General features: G+C 45.0%; 1 protein-coding gene across 2 annotated transcripts in view; it reads right to left on the reverse strand.

The window, feature by feature from the left end:
* NUP155 (nucleoporin 155) overlaps positions 1–15541 on the reverse strand; it is an 898957-nt gene extending 883416 nt beyond the window's left edge. The window contains exon 1 of one of the 2 annotated variants that reach the window (XM_078674974.1): positions 15275–15541. In XM_078674974.1, the coding sequence (XP_078531100.1) occupies positions 15275–15422 (148 nt within the window). In that variant the 5' untranslated portion in view covers positions 15423–15541. The remainder of the gene's footprint in view (positions 1–15274) is intronic. The other variant, XM_078674975.1, reaches the window with a different exon arrangement.
* Positions 15542–23822: the final 8281 nt, after the last annotated feature.

The raw sequence follows: 23822 nt of genomic DNA on the forward strand, positions 1-23822 counted from the left end.
CAATCCTATGTGTGAGTACGGCAGTACAATGCTGAGTTCGGTGTCTCAATGTGTATATCCTTCAGCAAAACAGTGGGAGCTCTATTAAGTCCCTGAGCAATTTAGGTAATGAGTCTTTTGTTAAGGCAGTGGGAACTGTAATAAGCCCCGATAAATCGCCTTCTGCTGAGGCGGTGGGAACTAGAATAAGCCCATAGAGAGCCATCCCGCGACACAGAGTCTGGGGTGTTCTGAGAGAGTATGTTCGGACAACACTTACCACTAGAGGGACAGCACAGCATATTTTATACAAAAAATTAACACCAGAAAGGTTTTGTGAAGGTGTTGATTTTTCCTGGGGATAATTTGTGCACTAATGAAACCCAGCCAAACTTGAAAATGCATGCATAATTTCTCTCTTCAAATTTACCTTTTATAAACATGTTCTATGCCAAGGTTAAAAACTTGGCAACCTTTGTAAACATGGTAAAAAACTTCACACCCCTGGTTATATTGGTTATCTTATATGGTCGACTCTACCCTTGCTTGGCCAGGGTGCATAATGAGTGGTAGTTGTCATTCACTCACTCAAAGGAAGAAAGACTAGATCTTGTAACTGATCTCTTTCTGTGGTCTCGAAAACCAGTGTTTGCAGTGGATGGGGCTCCATGGATGCCAACAGTTTGTTCAGGAATGCTTCCCATCATAAGATCCAAAGGCAGTCACACTTCATCCCAGAGCTGCAGACCAACTTAAATATCATCTTGCTTACAGAATGGTCAGCAAAAGGTTTTAATTCACACTGGTCATGCTTTGCAGCTCAGCTAGAGAGACTACACTGTTTTTACAGCTGATGGGGGACTCCAAATAACTCCAGGGTTTCCGTTTAGACAATGAAGCGGATGCCTTAAACCTCTGACATTGCCTCACTGATCATAGAATCAGGACAGAGTGCTAAGAAACACTGTCTGTGAGTACAAGGAATTGAGGTATTTTATAAACCATATTTTAAACTGGATTAATGACATGGTTTGTGACTGGGGTACCTTGGTGGAATTTGAAGGAAGACCGTAAATGTGTGAAATGGCCAAGTGTGTTAGCATTTTATGTGCATGGTAAAGTGGTCATCAACCAATACAGTAGTATTGAACAGAACTCATCTAGTGACACCAATGGAGCCAGGTGGGTGGCATGAAGATATTCTTTAAGATTTAGATGTGTGTTATCTGTTATTCAGTGTGTTTTTTGTGTGAGGTTTCTTGTTCTTGCGACTCAATTTGAATACTTGTAGTCGCGCTGAATTCAGAAGCAGTGGAGACGCAGAATATGGCAGCTCCACCCCTTTTCATGAGCACACCAAGGAAACCCATTATGAATTGGGGAGACTGAAAAAAGGTTTTGTTTACTATACATAAATAAAGACTTCTTGTACTGTCTCGAACCACAGGCACACGAACATTGTGATACTTAACCCGACTTAAATGAGAAAAAAGAAAGAAAACTAAATAACGATTTTTACCAAAACCGAGTACAATACTAGAAAGATGGCATTTTAGAATAAGGGCAATTATATGAAAAATAGAGGGCTATGTAAAACAGCTGAAATGGTTTGCCTCATCTTGCAAATTATGACAACAGATTGATAAAAGCATGAGGGATCAATTTATGGCAAAGTGCAGCTGAGATAAAGTAAGGGAGGACCTATGGCTGAAAAGGGGAGCTGCGCTTTCTGTCAACAGATACTACCTGTCCTAGCGAACACCACAGCAAGGAGGAGCCGTGCAACGATCCTCACCAGCGGCTCTGGAGACTGTCAAGGGCTACAAAAGCACACTGTGAGTCCCGCGGCATGGGGGAGCAGCGCTTGCTGTCAACCAGGGACTACCTGTCGCAATGAACACCAGGGCAAGGAGGAGCCCTGCAACGAGGCTCACCTGCTGGTCTGGAGCCTTTCAAGCACTGCAAAAGTACACTTAGTGTCCGGCGGGGGGCGCCCAAGACAAGCCAGGCCCATCCTGGCTGGTCAGTGACAGGAAGAGGCAGGGCAGGGCCACCCCCCCTTTGGCCCTCCTTCTTTATCATCTAAAAGTGGTGAGCGTTTAGTACTGAGTGCCAAGTGGGAACTACATTGGAAATGGACAAACACAAGAGCCAAGGAGAAAAATAAGTCTCCCCCCAAGAAACACGGGGCACTACTCCGGATTTCTTTTTGGCACATGCTGGAGAGAGGGGGGGGGGGGTGAGGGGTCATGTGGACAAAGAAATTGTCCAAGCAGAACGGCGCCTATCCCTGGAAATGGGGGGGTGAACGGGCGAGTACCATTTGAAGCTTCAAGTAACACCCTGAGGGATGAGCAACATAAAGGGCTCCCCGTCCCATTAAGACCTACGATTGAGGTTGTTGTTCCCAATCTGCAGACCTTCACTTTTCCAGCAATTATGACACCTACATTTGAATTACCTTGTACCAGCGAGGGAGGGCCACCGACGAAGAAAACAAGGAGTGCCAAGCATGCAGGCCAGCCCAAGGCCTCTAGACCTTCCAGAGTCGCCAACACTAAAAAGCATAGAGCCTCGAACAATATCCTCTCTGATCCACCATTGCCCAACCCTGCTAAACCTTTTATTTTGTGAAGCAAAGAACTTGTTCCTAACATGAATTTGTTTTATTTTGGGCAAATTTCAAGATATACTGACAGTCAATCTATTCCCAATTTTGGACAGATTAAGTCAACTGAAGTTGCAGTGAACCAGAGTGTAAAACTACATGACAGTACGAATGAATACAAGTCCCTAGCACGTGATTCAGCTGACCAGGCCGCCTTTCCATCTATTGTGCATTGTGCCCGTCACTGCTATTGTCCCAGGTTATCAAAAAGCTGACCGCCCTCCTCTTGGCTTTCTGGTTTTGGCATCAATTTCATTTCTCACACCATTCCTCTGCTCAACAAAAAGGGACTTGCTGGTATGGCAAGGGGGCATTTATGCGAGAGCACTGCAAAGGGCCATGAAACTACACTAGTTAAATCAAAGTTCCACCAAAGCAACAACTCTGCCCTGCCCCAACCAGACAATATCGACCTTCCACCAGCCTGTTCTCCTTATGTGGCCGTATTAACTATTGTCACTCATTTAAGCTTAAACAAAGAGGAATTCACAGGTCAACTGAAGAACAAAGTGTGTCACTGGTTATACCGAAAAACTGACTTCAGATCCAACGAGTTCAGAGACATTCTATTAGTCAGAAAGATCTGTTGGGTGGAGGCATCACCAAAAAAACGTAAGTGGTGATTGTATTTTTGTGAACTGTAGAAATCCGTCTCTTGCAGAAAGATTAATCAATTGTGGCACCACTCTTCACAGGGCGTGGAGGGAGGGGGCTGGAACAAGCACCGGTATAGGCATTGTCCCATTTGTTTTTATTTTTACAAACACTTCATTTCCGCCCCAAACAGAAGCACCAGCTGGTGGACTCAATCATAACAGGGCAGGGGAACAGTGTTAAACTACTGTCTCCATCAGCAACAGGTTCCAGTCACTTTAAGATTTCGAAAGTATAGAATGACGTTTGGAGGTCAAAAACCCCTATCTAGAGACACCTCAAGTCGAGATACTCCAGGAAATGCAAGGTGTAGTAATGATGTGAAGGGTGGAGCAGGTGCCCAATCTATGTCAACTATAAAGTGGCCTGAGTACGATTCATCCTCTCTCATTTCCACTCACATTGCTACCGACCCTTACAACATGTGCACCGATTCCACTACGCACCCACACCCTATAGACTCTACTTCAGCTCATCCTGTTTTCTTAAAACATTACCTCAAAGGAGCCGAGATAACCCTTTTCTACTCCTGTCATGTAATATTGTGGGCTTAAAGGATAAAATTATGGACTCTGACTGGAGGTCTTTCATAAACTTACACGACTTAGGTTATTCAACAGGAAACATGGGCCCTGGAGAAAAAAAAATTCTGACTAGGTTACTGCACCTTTACCATATGGGCTAAAAATATCCACAGCAATGATATCTTGGGACTAGCTTATGTGAACACCACAGACAAACATCCGGAACGGACTTGTGCAAAAGAAAAGAATCTCAGTTTTGTCTAAGTTTAGTTTGAAGTAGCTTTCCTCCATCCAAGCCACCACATCTTTGAAGCATTGCTTAAAGGAGCTTAGAGACGAGGGTGTGTATTCATAGAAAGCTAAAAAGAGCTGGGTGTCATCCGCATAAGAGACCATCCACATCCCACATGATTCCACCAATATGGCCACAGCTTCCAAATAGATATTCAAAAGAGTGGGGCTAAGTGCCGAGCCCTGGGGGACGCTACAGACCAAGGTTTGGAAGAGGAGCTGAAAGGAGTTAGAAAGATTGCTTGGGAACGATCCGACAGAAAGAATTTCAACCAATGCAGAGTCTGGGCCCCCAACACCAATTTTAACGATTTTATCAAGAAAGGTGACATGGGAAACCGTGCCAAAGGCAGAAGACAGATCCAACAAGATAAGCAGCACAGGAGAGCTCTGGTCAAGTTTTTCCTTGATACATTCAGTTATCTCCAGCAAGGTGGACTCGGTACTGTAGCCCGATTAAGTAACCTGATTGAGAGTCATGCAGAAGAGAATTTGATTCTAAAAACCGTGACAGCGGTTTATAGACCCTTTGCTATAAACGTTTAGCTACTGTGGGGAGAGAAATGGGCCTAAAGCTGCTAAGATCATCTGATGGCTTCTTTAGCAGAGGGAGCAACAGTGCACGTTTCCAGAAGAGTGGAACCTCACCAAATTCCAGTGATTTATTCACCAGCTTATTAAGAATAGGATTAACAACATTGGCCTCTAACTTTCTGAAGCCAGGAGGGCAGGGGTCTAATGGAAATCCAGATTTACACCTTACTAATTCAGAAGCTGACACAGCCAAGGAAATGGGTCAAACCTCATAAGCAGAGGGGCCAGGAGATGTGAAGACCAGGGTGACCACATCAGATGAAGTTGAAGCATAGAATTGGTTGAAGAGAGTTTGAACTTTCTCGTTAATAAAATTAGAGCAGTATTGACAATAATCCATCGAGGGAATAGGAGCAATTTCTGCGGCTGAAGGGAACACATTTTTTTAACAATTTTAAAAAGTTCTCGTGACTGGTTAGCTGCTTCCGAAATAGAAGCTGCAATAAAATATTTCAGCACTTTCCGGATAGAGGAGTGGTAACATTTCAGGGCGGATAGGTAAATTATTTTATCTTTGCTTTCATAAACCCTTCTCCAGGGCCATTCTAATCTTTTACAACATGATTTTTCAGCTTTAAGAGCACTCAGAGAACAAAGGTGTGGAAGGAAATAGTCTGCTAGAGGAGTTTGTTCCGATGGGAGCAATAGTTTTATTGCACAGATCAACCAGTTAATAAAGCTGGCAACATCAGATTCCAAAACTCCATATAAGAACTAGACAGTAAGGCCTGTACCAGAGATGCTTCGGTTACCTTGCCCTAAGAACTGGAGGTTTTCAAGATTGGTCCTTGAGCCTGCCTGGGGACTGGGGAGAGAATATCAAAGGGATCATAAAATGGTCAGACTAAGAAAGCTTAAGAGATGGTCTGACACTGATCATGTCAGAAGATGAAACAAGCATTGGCATAGCCAATAGGGTTCGCCTTTGGGACCTTATTGGTGGTTAGCCAGAGGTTTTGGCTTAGCCTTTGTTTTTAAGCTATGTTGTGGAGCAGTGTGGCAGCTGTGTAGCTTGTTAAAAAATTATAATAAAGAAGACTGGCCACATTATTTTGTAGGCATGTGCATGCACTCAAGTATGCTTAATAGTTCCCACATAGAAATGTTGTTACTTGGCAGGTGCACATCCTGAAAGCCACTACAATCTTAAAAGGAATCCTACTTATTGAAGTGTATCCGGCTTTTTATCGATCCAACACAACATGGCTTTTTCCTTGGTGTGCTCTTGAACGTACCATAGGGGTTTATAATTAGAGTATAACGATGCTTGAAACATACGACTGCAAGAATTTTCAGGAAGGAGAAACAACACAAGACAAAAAGAGCTCTAGAAACGCCGGTTGAGAAAACAGATCTGAAAATGAGAGCTTTCGAATGTTTCTAGGTGGCAACAACTTCCCAGGAGACGAAAGGGCAAATGGGCATTCCATAGTGCCACACCCTGTGAAGGTAGTTTTTTAATGACTGTTCAGACTGTTTTGTGTGAATTTACTACAAAAAGCTGGGAACCATAAAACGGACTGTTCGACTGGCAGTTGTCACACAAAACAACAATACACTCCTTATTCGGTTCACCTTGATTGAATGTAAACTGAAGATCGTTTAATTCTGTATATACATGCCTTCTTGTGGATAGCCTGGGATAGGCTCAGGTTCCGAGAATTTGTTAAATGTATATTGTACTTTATAATGTGAATGTGCAGTGGGTAAGGTGAACTGTGCGAAACCCAATTAGGCTGACATAATCTCATGCATAAGTAATGAACGCTTGACGTAATCTTAATGCTGGTAGCTGGTTTTGGATTTAGAAACAGTAACTATAAGCAACCCCAGATCATATTTATAGCATCTAACAAGCTCACACATTGATTCGTTGTCAACAAGAGAGAGACTGGTTGGTTAATGTTCGTTCTCCACTAATGTGGATGCGTACTTAGGTTCATGCACCTGCTGCACAAACTTTTATTCGTTTCGAAACGTCACGGTTACTTTAACTGTAGGTTTCTTTGACAGTGTGAATTTTGGGCCGCTTAAGCACCTCGAACTTTAAGTGCTGTACAATGAATACGAACTAAATAAATTACTCAAGCCTTAAAATCAGGTTATTTTTGGAACCTGGCTTCAAACTTCAAAGGTTGGGGTGAAGGGAGGGGGTAGGTAGTACGTCTGTGTGCTGAGTGTTGAGTCGAGTGTTGCTGCCGCCAGCTAAACCTGTTGCAGAGTTCAGAGGGTCAGCTCCTTAACCAGCGTTTTAAAAATATGTGTACATTTTATGAGAATACTGATTTGAACACCCCTGCTTAAACCTCATACCCCTATTAGCTATCTATGCCTACATTTGTATGGAGCACCCTTCTCCCAATGTGGCACAGAAGCGCAAATTGGGTGCAAATTTCAAATATCGGAGTGCAGTTTCACTCAGATGTCTCAAACAACGGTCATCATTTGATGAAAGCCTGACACTTTGCACGCACTGTCAAACACAAACATTCAGGCATCCTACAATAAGCTTCATGTGTCTCATTTTAGGACACCTAGTTTCATGAGAAAATGGTGAAATAAATAGACAACGAGGAAAACGTTATAAATATTAGGAAATACAAGGAGGGCCTGGCATAGCAGTCAAAAAGCGTGGAAATTATGAGGAGAAACAGGGGACGAATGAAAAGTAGACCATTTCGACCACAATTAGAATATCGATAACGGAGGCCTTAACTATTTTTCAAACAAGCTTGATCTAATTAATTACAACATTTACATAGATTCCCCGCTGACATGTTTAAGCAGTCTATCTCAGTTTCACACACCCTAGATCGTATTACTCTAATTAGCACGTAGTCTCAACTTTAAGTCTCACCTATGGATGTAGACTTGCTGCCAAACCCACGAGGTCGCATTGCTAGGATGAGAGCCTCAAACCTTTGAGAACAGTCACGATCTCAAGTACTTTAAGTCCTACTCAGAGTCTGCGTGTCTAATATTTTGAAGCACAGTTTCAGTCTTAGCCAACTTCTGGCTTAAAACACTCAAATTGTACTTAAGAACTATCTGGGATCTCTGCAATGGACAAAGTCCTGCTGTGTATTCTGGTACTCACCCAGTTTCTGACTCGATCTCACCTTTCTCCCTTTCTGCGTAGTGACTACTCACAATATGCCTCCTACAAGCTTGTCAACTCGAGTAGGGCAGTCTAGGATTGCGTCAGAGGCATGGGGGAGGGAGCGAGGTTTACATTGTGTTGTGCAGCAATAACCACTCAATCTGGCGTTAGGGGAGGGTGGTGGGGGGGTCACATTCACGATGTACTTTTATGATATCCTAGCAATACGCTCCCCCTCTCTCCCAGTGTCAGAAAACCAATGTCACTAGCGACAAAATACATTACGTTTTATATAGAATGTCGAAAGCACTGGAAAGTAAAAGAATAGTGTACATACACGATTAAAAGAAGGAAGAAATACTGTAAGACGTGCTAAAATATTATGCACAAATTCGCAACAAATACAGGGGTGCGTTCAGGCTAGCACATATTAGATCTGAATCGTTGATCTCCAATATATCAAATATACTAAAAACCGAAATGTCAGCTTATACAAAGGGCTACACCGCCAGTGTTACCGACCGTACGTAAGTGTATTTCCCATCAGTGAAAGGGATGTAGTTGGACATCTGCTCCTACGGTCTCATGGAAATACTGCATCCTCCGACAGGGAGAGTTGTTGGAAGGAAAACAAGCCCGGGAGTGGTGCTCGCGCTGTAAGAAATTTAGCTGCCATCGTGCCTGCTGCTGCACCCGAAAGTTAAAGCTAACTAGAAACCTGATCCAGAACAGATGGCACCCTGCGCGCTTCCGGGACCCCCTAGGCCATGGGAGTGAAAGGTTTGAGGAAAGGCGGGTCATGCACCCGTCTTTGGCCATTTGCGTGCTTTCAATTATTGAAAGCCACTCGCAAAGGCCAATGGGATGTGTGCGAGGAGCACACCCACACGGAGAAGGCTCATGGAAGTCTGAAGTTATGTTATGTTATTAAAATTTCTATAGCGCACAGCTGCCCCAGCAAAGGGGCGTCCCGGGGCTTATAGACTAACAGAGGAACTCCAGCTGCAATGTCAGAGGCAGAGTAGCACAGCGGACTGGTGCATATTACAGAATCAGGGTTTAAGAGGGAACAGATGGGTTTTTATCGCCTTCCTAAAGGGAAGAAGATGAGCCAGGGCACAGATATGAGCTGGCAGAGAGTTCCAGAGTTTTGCCGCTAGTACTCGGAAGGAACGGCCTTCCAGTGATTCCAAGAGCCCTCTACTAGAGCAGCGCCGGCGCGTGGCGGCTAGGCGAGATCTAAAAATGAGATCAAGTGTAGGATCTGCCAAATGGGTAGGTTCCTTCACCAAATGTTCCAAATAAAAACATTCCAAAAAGGACACAAATTGTTGCGCTGGTTTATTGTTGGAATCATAAAGATTGAAATCCCCTAATGCCACAAACTTCGCGTGAAGAGGGGAAAGTTGGCCAAGGGTGTCAACTAGCAGAAAAAGAGAGTCCGCCGACACATCTGGAGGACAGTAAATGAGCGCACCAGACTCCTTAAGCCAAGCTTCTGTCAGGATCATCAAATCCCAGGTATAATCCATGAGTAAATTATATATATCTAATGCATGTCTGGTTAGGGAGTGACAGTTTATGAGACAGGCAGAGAAGGATGAGAGAGAATTAGAGGAAGGTGTAGCTTCAGACCCCAAACAGATAGGTAGAGCAGAATTAGATAAATCATCTGATGAGAAAGAGCAGTCACAGCAACAAAGACCCTCATGCTCAGCCGGCAACACAGGTTCAAAAGTATGAAGATTAATAGCGATGGTAGCGGAAAGGGCGGTCTATTTACATAGAGGCTGCCCCAGAAAGTGATCTAGGATATGGGGGAAATGGAACGAATCACATGGAACAATTTGTGAACCACCACAGTCCACAGAGGAACCCGAAAGTGACCCATAGTCACATGTAATGCAAGTGTATGTGTTGTGCAGTCTACGCCCAGGAACAACCATGGGACGAGGTGGGGATTGGATGATGAGGACACAGGGAGGCCGGGGCACAAAGAGGACAGTATATAGTGAACTTGGCACGGATACGCAGTTTAATACCATTAAAGGATGGATGTTGGGGGGCATAAAGTGATTATTCTGGCTGGGATGTACAATGGGAGTGAGGGAGGTGGGAAGGGAAAGACAGAAATGAAGTCCTAAGCATGATGATACAATGATGTGATGTAACGGCGGGGATCCAATTAGTAACAATGAGAACCAGCAAGGAGAAGGTGTTTGTTTAAATGTGTTTATTGAACTGCTGAATGTACCATTCTGATATCATTCTGAATAAAGGTTTTACAAAAAAAAAAAAAAAGTATGAAGATTACAAGCAACCCTATTCAAAATTAAGAGCTGCACTTTAGAAAAGGTTCTTCTCGGAGCAATACGTTTAGGCTTACCAGCAGCATGGCTGCGGCTGGGTACGAACCAGGCACAGGCTGGCTTGCCTTGGGTGCATCCGCTGAACAGCCAGCAGCCATTATATAGCCTGAGTATGTCAATCTGAAACACTGAAGCCCGCACCAACCAAAAATGGCACCTTACGGTGGGAGCGCAGGGAAGAAAGAACTGTAAGTTGCTTACAGTGGCCAGAGTGGATAATAGTGGGAGCATCCCTCACTGAAAAGTGCTTCAAGGTAAAGGCTGTGTATATAAAACTTTGGTATCAAAGTGTAACAAAACCCATTTTTCTGGTTTCTGCAGAAATGCAGATATTCCCTCCAGTGGTGTTTTATTGGTTATAATCAGTTTTAACTGTAGTCCAGTACCCCTACAGATAATTCAAACACCCTCTTAGTCGCAGGGACATTGTTCTCACCAGCTACCACACTGTATCTTGTCCTCCATGTTTGTCTAGAGCACATCATCCAACAAGTCAACCGCACCCACACAAATTGTTGTGCAAAAACAGTCCATAATCAAATCCTTACCTGCCACTTTCCCCAGACAGCAGCTAAAATCACCACCTTTCATCTCATCAATCTTCTCTCTAATTATGGCTCAACTTCAAACCCTAACTCTTTGACATCAGAATCCTCGAGCTACTCCAAAATCTACCTAGATGACTTCATCCTTGCACAAAATGCTGTCACCAACAGCATGAAAAACAGTTTCAGCAACCTACTAGTAGACATCACAGTTGGAAAGCACAGCAAACTAACAAGTCTAGATTTCACCTGACACCCAAAACCTTTGTTCTTTCAAATATTTCCACACCTACACCCAGAAGGAAAACCAGCAAACATTACATCTGAAAGCAATCGAAGACATGGCCATGTTGACAGAGACCATGAGCCGCTACAGTACTACAGCCAGTCATCAAACGAAACAAGTTCCTGTAACGAAGGCTCAAATTAAATGGACAAATATCAAAACCTTGATAATTGAAGAACCCTCAAGACTCCTCAACTCTGTGAAAGTGATATGCTATGAAGAAACCATTATCCAATCATCCATAGAAAAGTGAATACACAGGACTCATGCTCAAACCTCTCAATGACTTGCTCAAGCCATCTTCTCCAACTTTCTCAAAATGAGACAGATCGACTCATGGTAAGTCACGCTTAACTCAGAGGGACTAGTCAACAACTGTCAAATCCTTCACCTCCCTTTTCGAAGAGGAAAAATCATGAAGAAAGCAGTTGCCACACAGCTGCATAACCAAATCAAAACCAATGTCATTCTATTTGACTACCAAACAGGCTTCTGGGCAGAACAGTAACAGAGGCTGCACATAACCAGACGGCTTATCAAGCAATTCAGCTCTCTGACATCAACAATCCCTGCCTTCTCTACGTCTTGGATGTGTTCAAGATCATACCCTGCTCAACAACGTCTTGGCAAGATAGGATGCAAAAGCATCATTATGCAATTATGGCCCAACGGTTAGCCTCCTACCTGAACAACACATTTAAGCGGGCATAGATGAACTCCTTCTGGTGCAAACCTATCCCTATGCCCTGCCCATTACCCAAAGCTCCATCTTGTCACAAGTGATCTTCAAACTTTACATGGAACCCCTCGGAGTTCCCATGGCAGAAAAGAACATGAAAGCCCACCAACTGGCTGCCAATGCACATCTCTACAGAAGGATCATTAACAACATTGAGTATGTAAGGTCCTCCCTATGCACCATGCAAGACTGTATCTTGAAAGAATACCTGAAGCTCCACTCCTTTAACACCGAGTTTGTGTCAATCGACAATCACAGAAAACGAGCACAAGTTCAGAAATGTCTACCAATCAACAAATTCTAAAATGTGCCAAGTCTCTCTGCTTCCAAAGACACCAATATGAACCGAACTCTTGGTCAAGTTTGCTCTTAACATCATTGGCTTCCACGATAATCAACTTGAATTTCAAATCACAAATTAAAAAAAAAAAACATTAAAAGCATGGCACCAGCACTACATGCTTCGCAGTGTCAAGGCATTCTTCCCATAACCAAATTCGAAGCAGTAGTCCAGTCATTAATCCTCTCAGACCTGAACAGAGGGAGTGTCCTGCTCATCATCCTCAACAGCTGACTTCCCGGACAAATACTCCATCAAGACTCAAAGGAATAAGAAAATTTGTCTGTATGACATAGACATTACACTTTCAGGTTCACTAGCTCATGCTACCACTGAATAACTTCAAGGTTTTCACACCTCTGCACCTTGCAAGCAGGCTGATATTTCAAGAAGCATATGTAACACCTACTGAAATGATGTCATCAGACTCAACACAAAGTACAAAGGTGAGAATACTCAACGCCAAGATTTCGATGCACCCATAATCTGTACAGCCAATCAATGCACATCTAGCTCAACCGCTTCATATTCTAGCTTTGAAAGCATTGAAAAACCAATGCCTTCAAGGAACATTTGGTCATAATGGCATCTACAATATCAGAACAACAGATGGCACATGAAAAGTCATGTGCATCACTACTAATATTTCTTGGATCCTTTCTGCTCATGGCTTTTACACCTAGCCTTCTCCTTTATGAATACATATACATAGAAAATGGCACATAATTTAATAAAAGACATAACCCAAGCAAAGTGTGAGGAGTAATTAAATAATGTACAGCAGTCGAATAAAATGTATAATTTACAAGACCTAAAAGGACGCTCATTTCATTTGACAAAATAGGATCTTTAGTCTAAAAAAGTAATTGAGTCAAAGTACTACAACATAGCGTGCAGCAAAAAAACAAAAACAGCATCAGAACACTGGGTGTTCAGGAGGACAGCTACATGCCACATGACTTGAAAAAACAGGAGAGGACTACTCAAACACCAACAATGCAGCGCTGAAATAGGTTTCCGGCAAAAATCTGCAACATACAAAAATACCAGAGAGCTACCTCGAAACAAGTATGAACTGAATTCGCTACAAGACCATAAAAGACATGAGTAAAGTAAACAGCCCCCTCAAACAGGCCTCAAATCAGGATTCTTAAGGCAGAAGTAGAGCAACAGGATGGAAGAAATAGCCCCTGAAGAATTGTGAGTGATCCTGTGTGTCTGAATCCGAAAACGGAAACAAACGCTCCTCATCTCCATCAAAGTCAACTTTTACAAGACCACAATAAAAAAAAACGCCCCAAATAAAAAAAAACACTTCAAGACAATCAAAGACTGCATCCATCCACTTATGGACCCTCCAGTTTCATATGTAATAAAGAAGTGTAATACCACCAACCACTTCTTCAGGAATCATCAAGGAAACAAACAAATTCACAACGCAAAACACCACTACTAAAACAGCCATTCACCATGAGGCCAGAAACCCTCTCCATTCGAACCAGTCCCAAATATAACAGCCTTTGATCAGCTCCTTCGTACTACCTTAACCTCTGGTCAAGACATTCTTCAATCAAATAACATTTCCTAATGATCTTAAAACTGGGAAGATCCATTCTGTACAGAAAAAAACCTACACTAGACTCACCACCTATAGATCATTGACCTCTTTCCATTCAATGATAAAATCACTGAGAAAGCAGACTCCCAAAATAATTGATCAGTAAGAACCATCACCTCCAGGATTACCAATCGAGCTGTAGACCAAGATTCAGAACAGACAGCTACACACCTCATAACTGACTAGGTCCTCTTGATCACCAACAATACTGACCATTATGGACCTCCCTGTAACGTTGGATGCAGCCAACCATCAAATACCGATCAAAACACTAAATTCATATATATGTTCCTACTCCTATGCCACTACTGTGGTCTACCTCCTATCACCGTAACAGCCACCTATTGCCCCGGATGGGTACTTTAAGGCAACTGAAACTCCCTTTTTCCTGTGATGAACCCTAAGACGTCATACGGACCCAATTCATCGTCAACCTGTCAAATAAATACCTATATTTCTCAGTGAAAGCAGCCTCAATATTAATCAATATTCTGACGATACACAATTTCATATGAAAAATGTCCACCGATTATAAATACTAGTCATAGACTCAAACCCTGCTTAGAACTCATTCAGAACTGGATGTGTATGGCCAACCTTAATCTTAACTCGACCAAGACCGAATTACTCATATTTATAATCATTAACAAACAGCCACAAACTGAAGCCAGGCTCTCCGAAATGAAAATCAACGTCAACTATATAACACCAATCCTGAACTACTCACACTGAGACCTTCTTCCAAACCAGCATCATATTTAAGATCTGCTGTGTCACATAAAAAGCCACTAGGAACATCAACACTTCAAAACTTATAGAGAATTCAACTACCCTGCAGCAGAACTGAACAGCGCCAGACTAGAAACTAAAATGCAAAAAGTAGAGAGAACCAGGAGACATGCCTTTTCCATCTATGAACACGCGATGTGCTAAACAACATAAGTGTTCCTTCTAGTCTGAAATTCAGGAAAAGTACATTAATCTATTCAAATAACATTAGAACTCAAAATGTTTGTAATCACCATACAAGAAAGACTTCCTCAACGTAAACTGTAAGAACATATTACGTGATCCATTGTTTTCCAGCTACGTTTACACAAGTTAAATGCCCATGCATACACACATCATAAATACAAGGTGCTGCAGTTAATTAAACAAGTGAGTAGCGCTGACCACGCAAGCAGTAGCTGGCTGAATTAGGTAAAACAAAGTAATGTATTTGTACCAATGTGAGCACAGTAACAAATACAGCACTAGGGTAAGTAAATAACATGATATGCAGTAAGCAGGCACTGAAGAAAAGTGGGTTTTAACAGCATCTCTATATAGCCACTCTACCGCCAACTACATATAAACACAATTGCAGAAGCTGACAACAACGGGGACAGTGGAGAGGGCACCGGCAGGCACTGCAGCAGGTTCAGCAGAAATGGGCAGAACAGCAGCCTCAGGTGAAATATTATTAGCAGTAATAGCCAAAGCCACCGAAACTACCGCAAATGCTGCCATCACACAATACACAGTAGTGAGTAAAATGTTATTCACAAGGGGCCCTCTACTTTCTTACTGGGAGCGGGAACTTGTAGCAACTCTGACAGGTCGGGGTATGCACGTTCCTCTTGCAGATGTCTTTCGATGATGCGCCCACTGCTTTCTAGCGCCTCCTGCAGGGCAGCGGCCGAGGACGGGGCCGAGGGTGGTGTGTGGGCCGGCATGGCAGGGAATACCGGGGGAGGTCAGGGAGTTGACACTAGCACTACAGCAAGCACTTCAATCCGCGCTAAACGTGCGCCCAAAATGTCAAAAAGGAAACACGCCTGGAAAGCAATGACGTATTTCCGGTAACAGGTACTGAAACTACAAGCGAGTAGTCCATGTTCACTCTAGTTAGTCTGGCAGCCATCTTGAATTGGGGAGATGTATGTACTCTGCCTATGCAGACTTCAATGCAAGAGCGGGGAATTTTACGAGAAGGCGTGATTTCTGTGTCAAAACTATAGTAATTACTAATTGAACACTGAACGCTTTTGCATTAAAATGGACAGACATATCAGTATCTTTTTGCAGACAGAGTGAGACACGAGCCCCGAACACTAAGGACGTAATTCATTATGGAACTGGAATGTCAGGTTATTCCTAAAATACTTAAGCGTTAAGGAGACTCGCACATCCAGTGAAAAGTGGATTTGTAGGAGTTGAATATTAATTGCACATGAAATAATTGTAAAGATGCCAAGGGGGGGCCTGTAGTAAATGTCCTCTCCACTATTCTTCACTAGATAAACTGTACTATGTCATCTCTGACATCATAGAATGCCTGGGTGACTCTCTGGCTCACAGTCTCTCTCTCTACCTGACTGTGGCAGTTGGTTAACTCAGGCTGAGCTACTAACAGCTGGCTCCTGGTGGGGTTTTACTTCTATACTTATCTTGGAAGGAACTTACAATAAAGGATCTTGAAAAACACAGTGGACTGTACATCTTCCTTTACTACAATTTGGCGACGATTTTAATTGGATGAACCTACGCGTGAACTAAGGAGAAAGGCCAACTAAAGAACCAAGGAACCTAAAGACAAAAAAAGGGACTAAAGACATTAAGATCTTTCATCTTCAATTTGAAACTATAAGGTAACGCCCAGCTGACCCCACCAGTGTCCTGTTCCACCTGGACAGCCTGCACCCTGGGTGTGTGTGTATTTTCTTTGATGTCTGCTGCTAACCTACGTGAGAACTAGACTGATTGCCTACAGGTGTGGTCAACTTTCTGTGCAGAGAGTTCTTTCAAAGTGATAGTGTATCTTGGCAGCGCTGTCCTGAGTGAGCAAGAGGAACATTTTACAGCAACACTCAGCAACAGTCTCTCCAGTCAAAAGTCTCACTAAAGTACAACAAACTTGCCCACCCATGCCATGTGGAGTACTTTTATAGAGTATCTGGCTGTATTCCTTGTTACTTGAGGAGCGTTAGCTTCTTTAATGAGTAGATCATTTTGTCTTTCGCAGAAGAGTCTCTGACAAAAGCAATGTTGATGTGTTTACAATATAGACAATGTGAGAGACGGCACCTCTGGCCAAACGATACACATGTCAGGTAGAGTGGTGGCTGTGGCAGCGTGTTTTCGAGTGAGTGAAAACATTTTATCTTCAATTCTGGATGCTTTTACAATTACTGTGACACGGCAGTTTAACCGCTGTCGTTCAAACTGCTCGCGAGTCTCCCACTGCGCATTCCCTCCACGCGCGCAGCCCTACCTGTCTCGAATCGCCTCCAGCCATTATCTGTGACGTCTGCACCACTCTCCGGTCGACACTTTACACAACACGTCTTTGCCGTGAACCATCCGGCGGAGGCGTAACAGCGTGCCGCCATCTTGGTCCGAATCAGAGCGCCGTCCCAAGTCGTGAGTTTAAGCGTATCTGGTTCTGTGACTTGCGACATGGAGCTCGAAGTATCCTTGTGGAGTTCCTGGTGTGGCTTAAACTCGCACGCTGTGGCCTTTTACTTCCTGGCATTAACGTCACGAAGCGTGCCGGCACCTAGCGTACTTAACATGGAAACGATGGGAGTTATGAGGTGTATACGCCTCTCTGCCGCAGAGCCGACCAGTGATGGGACACGAGCAAAGTCATTATCATTCCAACACCATGAACATTACAGTGAAATCTATACCTGCGATCACCGTTTCAGAGCTTTTTGTGGGACTGCACTAGGGATAAGGATATCTTCCCCACAACTGAATGATTCTCCGAAACAAGACTCTCTGGCGCTAAAGACCTCGGGTGAGAGATCGCTCACCGGAACTCAAGTTTTTTTTTGTCTTTGTTGGTGGTGCATAGCATCTCATGACATGTTGTTGTGCACATGTTTGCCCATTATGGGAAATGTTTTGAGACCTGTTGTGACTAGGATGTTTTCTAGGGCAACATCTTTTAACCCTATTGTGTACCCTTCTTTGGGGAGGTTATGTGCTTGTAGGTAGTCCATGCCCTGTCTGTTTCCTAAGGTGATGTTGAGTCTTATGGTGTACCCTTTGTAGGGGATGTTGTAGTTTTGGTTCCCAGGGTGAATTTCCTGAGGTGTACCCTACTTAGGGGAGGCTTTGTGTTTGTGGGTAGTCAATGCCCCATTTCAGTCCCACTATCCTGTGGTGTACCCCACTTAAGGGAGGTTGTGTATTTGTGGGTAGTCAATGCCCATATCAATTCGTAGTCTAAATTTCCTGTGGTGTACCTTACACAGGGGAGGTTGTGTGTTTGTGGGTAGTCCATGCCCCATTTTTGGTTCCCAGGTATTGTCCTGTGGTGTACCCTACACAGGGGAGGTTGTGTGTTTGCGGGTAGTCCATGCCCCATGTAGTGGTGTTTGCAGGTAGTCCATGCCCCATGTAGTAGTGTTTGCGGGTTGTCCATGCCCCATTTTTGTTCCCAGGCTCATTATCCTGTGGTGTACCCTACTCAGGGGAGTTTGTGTGTTCGTGGGTAGTCCATGCCCCATGTAGTGGTGTTTGTGAGTAATCCATGCCCCATTTTTGTTCCCAGGTTTATTATCCTGTGGTGTACCCTGTTTAGGGGATGTTATGTTTTTTTTTTAATCTCAGAGTTTCTACTCTGCGCTGTCCCCTGCTTTTGATGGAGACTGTTTGTGCACTATGTTCAAGTCTAAGTCTATCTTCTTGTAGCTCGTGGCCAGGGTTTCATGTTGGTAAGACTTTGTGCTGTGAATTTATCATATTTTTAGTGTCAACACGTCTTTATCAGGGCAAGCTCTAGTTCTTTGCAAAGATTGTTTTCCTGTGTTGAATTTTTGTGAAAAGGATTTGCTCTCTTAGGGTTGTCTTGAGCGAATTTTAACCCTATGTGCCTCTCTCTAGCGTCTCTGTCTACACTCACTTTTGTTCTAGGGTGTTTACCCTGTGGTGTACCCATGTGTGGGGAAGTTATGAGTGTGACCACTTAACTTAGCTGCTTTGGTTCATTAAGGGAGGGAGATGAGGCATATAGATTTAAATTTACTTTTCTTTGTTCACATTTCTGCTAATGATACCTCATGCTAATATTATCTCAGAACATCTAATTTAGTTAATTCTTGTACTTTTCTGCTGATGTTGCATTTGAGGTATTTTGCCTATTGTGTTCTCTGTTCTGTTCCTATTCCATAAGGGAAGAGGATGTGTAGTAAATGTCCTCTCCACTATTCTTCACTAGATAAACTGTACTATGTCATCTCCGACATCATAGAATGCCTGGGTGACTCTCTGGCTCACAGTGTCTCTCTCTACCTGACTGTGGCAGTTGGTTAACTCAGGCTGAGCTACTAACAGCTGGCTCCTGGTGGGGTTTTACTTCTATACTTATCTTGGAAGGAACTTACAATAAAGGATCTTGACAAACACAGTGGACTGTACATCTTCCTTTACTACAGGGCCCTCCCCAAGTACGACAGGACACCGTGATGTGCAGCACTTATATTTATTAACAACTTTCCAGAGAGCGCCGAGCTGGTGCCAGTCTGCTCCGAGACCCGCGCGCTAATGAATAGGATGCGCACGCATCCTAAGATGGCCGCCAGCACGTCGCGTCGTGACGCGACTTGCATACACTAGAACAGCAACTCTACATATCTCCCTTTTTTCCAAACAGTGTAACAAGTTTAACTTACAGTCCGCCGTTCATATCAAAGTCTCGAAACCTGGCTGCTCTCACCACTGCTCTTCCCCTGCGGGTCAGTCTCACCGGGGTAGCTATGACCTCTCTCTCTAGAGTCTCTGCGCAACCTCCCTTACCATTCTGCGCAGCCAAGCTCTCCGCCGGTTCACTCCTACTCATCTCTGTCTCCGCTCCGGGGTTTCTTCCTCCGCCTTGCTCATTGCTGACATCTTCGTACCCCAAGTCCATCTCTAGCTCCACTTGCTCATCTCCTGCCTCGGGCTCCTCCGCACCTTCCAAGTCTAGTCCTTCTTTATGCCACTGTAGTACTTTGTTGCATCTCGCCATGCGGTCCTGAGACCACACGTTGCCGTCACTCAACAGGGCCGCTCTGTCATACACCTTCTTCACTTGCAGGGGTTTACTATATTTGCTATCCCCCTTCCTTTGCATTGTTGCCAACTTGACTCGTACCCATTCTCCTTCCTCTAGTCCAGGATCCTTCACATTCCTTTGCTTGTTGTAGTGGTTTGTGTAGACAGCTTGTGCCTTCTCTAAGTTCGCCTGGACCACTGCAGGGGACCATTTGCTCATTAGGATCTTCTCCTTCCATACCCTATTGTCCTTCGTGAATGGGTCGTGTCCCCTCAAGATTTAGAAGGGGCTATATCCAGTTCCTGTGGGCGTGATTCTGTACGCCCATATCATTTGCCAGATTTCCTTCTCCCAGTCTTTGTTATTAGATATCGCTGCTTGCACAGATCCCATCACCACGCGGTTGAACCGTTCAACCAGTCCGTTCCCTGCCGGGTGATAGATCGCTGTGTGTTTGGAGAGGATCCCGTTTCTTTCCATGAAGCTGGTCCATTTGTCTGAGGTGAACTGAGGACCATTATCACTCAGGATGGATTTTGGGATGCCTTCTCTCACGAATGTGTCGCTCAAGAACCTTAATATTGTCTCGGTGTCCATTACTTCTTCCACCTTTACCTCCGGCCATTTCGAGTATCTGTCTACGAGGACACACACATACTTAGGAGTGCCACGTCCATCCAGAATGGGACCCAATATGTCTATGGACAGCTCCTCCCATGGGTTCTGTGGGAGATCGAATCTGCCCAGCGCCAGGCGCAATAGTTTGAGTGTCTTGTCTGCTCCTTGGCACTGTGGCCACTCTCGGACGTATCTTTCCACTCTCAGGTCCATACCTGGCCACCAGTAGCCTTGCTTAGTCCTTAGTTTCATCTTGCCTATTCCCAAGTGACCTTCATTGAGTATCGCCAGTAGTCTGGGAACTATTCCAGCTGGGGGAATGACCTTGTCCCCTCTATAAACAAACACTCCTTGGTCGTCCACCGATAGTTCTTCCCTGACTTCATAATACGGCCTCAGGTTTTCACTGATGCGTTTTTTGTCTGGCCATCCTTGTACTATGTCTGTTTTAACTTCCTGTATGGTTGGGTCCTCGTCGTATTCTTCCTTCCACTCCTGGTTGCTTATGACCACCTCTTGGTCCTCCATCAGGGCCACCATCTCTTCTCCACATGCTTGGTCATCTCCTCCAGGTTCCATGGCTGCCGCCCTACTCAGATAGTCTGCCACTTTGTTTCGGCTGCCAGGGATGTACTTTACGTCATACCTGAATTCCAGGAGCTTCAATGTCATTTTTGAGATTCTGGGGGTGGCGTTCGCATGCCCACTGGAGGTTAAGACTTTCACCAGGGTCTTGTGGTCTGTCTTCAACTGGAAACGGGTGCCCCACAAGAACTGTCTGAATCTCGTCATTGCCCACACTACAGCCAGCATCTCCTTTTCGATGACACTGTATTTTCTTTCTGTGTCGCTCAGTGTGCGGGATGCAAAACCTAGCGTGTCCATTACTCCTTGCCCTCGGTCTTGCATCAACACCGCGCCCAAGCCTTTATCGCTGGCATCCGTTGTGAGTACCGTCCTTCCTTGAGGGTCGTATCCTTGCAACGGTATCGCGCCTACCACATCTTTCTTTATGTTCTCGAATTCACCTTGTGCTTCCGCAGTCCAGCAGAACACCGAACTCTCTCTTGTTAACTTCCTCATGTGGTGCGTCTTGGTTGTGAAATGCTGCACGAATTTACTATAGTACTCGGCCATCCCCAAGAACGACCTGACTTCTTCTTTGCTGGTGGGTGGGGGTGCTTCACAGATCGCCTTCACATTGTCCGCCTTGGGAGTGATCCCTTGCACCCCGATTTCATGCCCCAAGTAGGTCACTGATTCCATGCCCAGGAGACACTTCTCCCACTCCGCCGTGAGGCCTTTCTCTTCCAACACTCTCAGCACTTTGGTTAGTTTGGCGTCGTGGTCTAGTTTGTCTCGTCCCATCACCAGGATGTCATCCTGAAAATACTGGATGCCGTCTATGTTCTTGAACAGTTGGTGCATCAATTTCTGAAACACCGCCGCCGCCGATGCCAGACCGAATGGCATTCGTCGGAATTGGTAGCACCCGAAGGGGGTAATGAATGAAGTCAACCTCCTGCTCTCCTGATGTAACGCAATTTGATGGTATGCTGAGGTCAAATCGATGGTAGAGTACCACTTGACCCCTCTCGTCTTGGCCAGCATCTCTTCGATTCTTGGTAAAGGAAACTTCACCACCACGATGTTCTTATTCAACTCGCGCAGGTCCACGCACAGCCTGACCCTTCCGCTGGGTTTCATGACCACCACCAACGGCGCCAGCCACTCAGCGCACGTGATCGGTTCAATGATTCCTCGTCTTTCTAACCCATGCAGTTCTTCTTGTACTGCCTCTTTCACTGCCAGTGGAACATTCCTCACCTTGTGAACCACTGGTACGGCGCCTTCCTTGAGGATGATTTTGTGTGCGAACTTCTCAAGCTTGTCCACCGCACCTCCGAACACTTTGGGGAACTCTTCCTTCCACTTGTCTAGGTTCGGCCACACCTCCGGCTCGGTGAGGAGGATCTGCTCCTTACCTCCAGGGTCTAGTTTGATGCCCAGGTCACCCTGGTCTAGCCATCCTAGCACCGATGGTCCCCTTTCAGATATGTACAATTTGCAGTTGGTGGTGCGTCCTCTGAATTCAAATTTGAGCTGTCGGAATCCCAGCATGGGTATGCATTCTCCGTTGTACGTGACCGGCCTTATGTCTAGCTTCTCCAGGTCTGGGCCCAAATGTGGCTTGAATGTGTAGTTCCACACCGCTCTCTGGACTATAGTGTAGGGCGATCCTGTATCTGCCACTATGCTTATCGGCACTCCTCCAATTGTCATGTCCAGTACCGGTTTGGTTGACCTTTTGCCGTCTACACTCAGTACTTGGTCGTAGATGCAAAGCACGGTGTCCTCCTCCTCACGGTCAATCTCTTCCCTGTCCTCCTGTCCGTGTTCGATGTACCTAACCATGCTTCTGGAGGATTTCCTGCGGCACACTTTCTCGTAATGCCCCACGATTCGGCAGTACATGCATTTGGCGCGAAACGTCGGACACTTCTTATCGTGAGCCTCGTGTGCCCAGCTGCCACATCTGTAACAGGCTTTCTTGTTGCTCCCCGCCTGCTTCCCTGGTGGTCCTGGGTTCCCTTGCCACCTGTTCAGTCCCTTCGGTGTGGTCCCCTTGCTTCTGCTGTCCTTACGGGGCTCCTCGTCTCCTATCCTGTTCACCATCGGACTTACTGCGGGTTCTCTTTTTGCCGCTTCTGCGCATCTTCGCGCCAATTCTGCTCTCTTGACAACTACCATTACTTCTTGCAGTGTGGCGTCCCCACTGGCCCGTAACTTGTCCTGCACCGCAGTGCTCGTGGTGTGCATCACAATCTGATCCTTGATGAATTCATCTTGGAATGTGTCGTATTTACACGTGGATGCTAATTTCCTCAACGCCGCTACATATTCTTCCACTGACTCTCCCGGTCGTTGTTTTCTTTGCTGAAAGTTGTACCTGTCAATTGAAACACAAACCGCCGGTTTGTAGTGCTCGTTCAATTCTTCAATTGCGTGGGCATATACGTCGTCATCGGTGCTCCCACGTTGTTTGGGTACTAGATTCTTGAAAATCCTGAGCCCTTCTGGGCCCAGATTATGTAGCAAGATACGCCTCTTTCTTTTGCTTGAGAACTTTTCCTCATTCTCATCTTCTAACACCTCAATGAAGTTGTCGATGTAGTCTCTCCAGTCCTCCCACCTCATGAGCGGTTCTCCTGGCTTGGGTAAAAATTGCACAGGGGCTGTCGCTGACGCTGCTTGCGCACACATCCTTTCGCGCTTTTCTGTGGTCAGGGTGCTGCTGTAGCCTTTGGGGCTGCCTGGCGCACTGTCCTCTTCTAGCTTCTCTGTTTTCGGCTGGGGGATCTCTGTGACTGCCCCTTCGCTCTTTCCATAGGTCGCCAGAGCTCCTTCCCTTGATAATTTGGAGTAGGGGTTGTCTAGGGTCATTTGCCCCTATGCACGCTCTTCTGACACTCCC

This window comes from Lissotriton helveticus, chromosome 2_1 (genome assembly GCF_964261635.1).
Source record: "Lissotriton helveticus chromosome 2_1, aLisHel1.1, whole genome shotgun sequence".
Classification (NCBI taxonomy): Eukaryota; Metazoa; Chordata; class Amphibia; order Caudata; family Salamandridae; genus Lissotriton; species Lissotriton helveticus.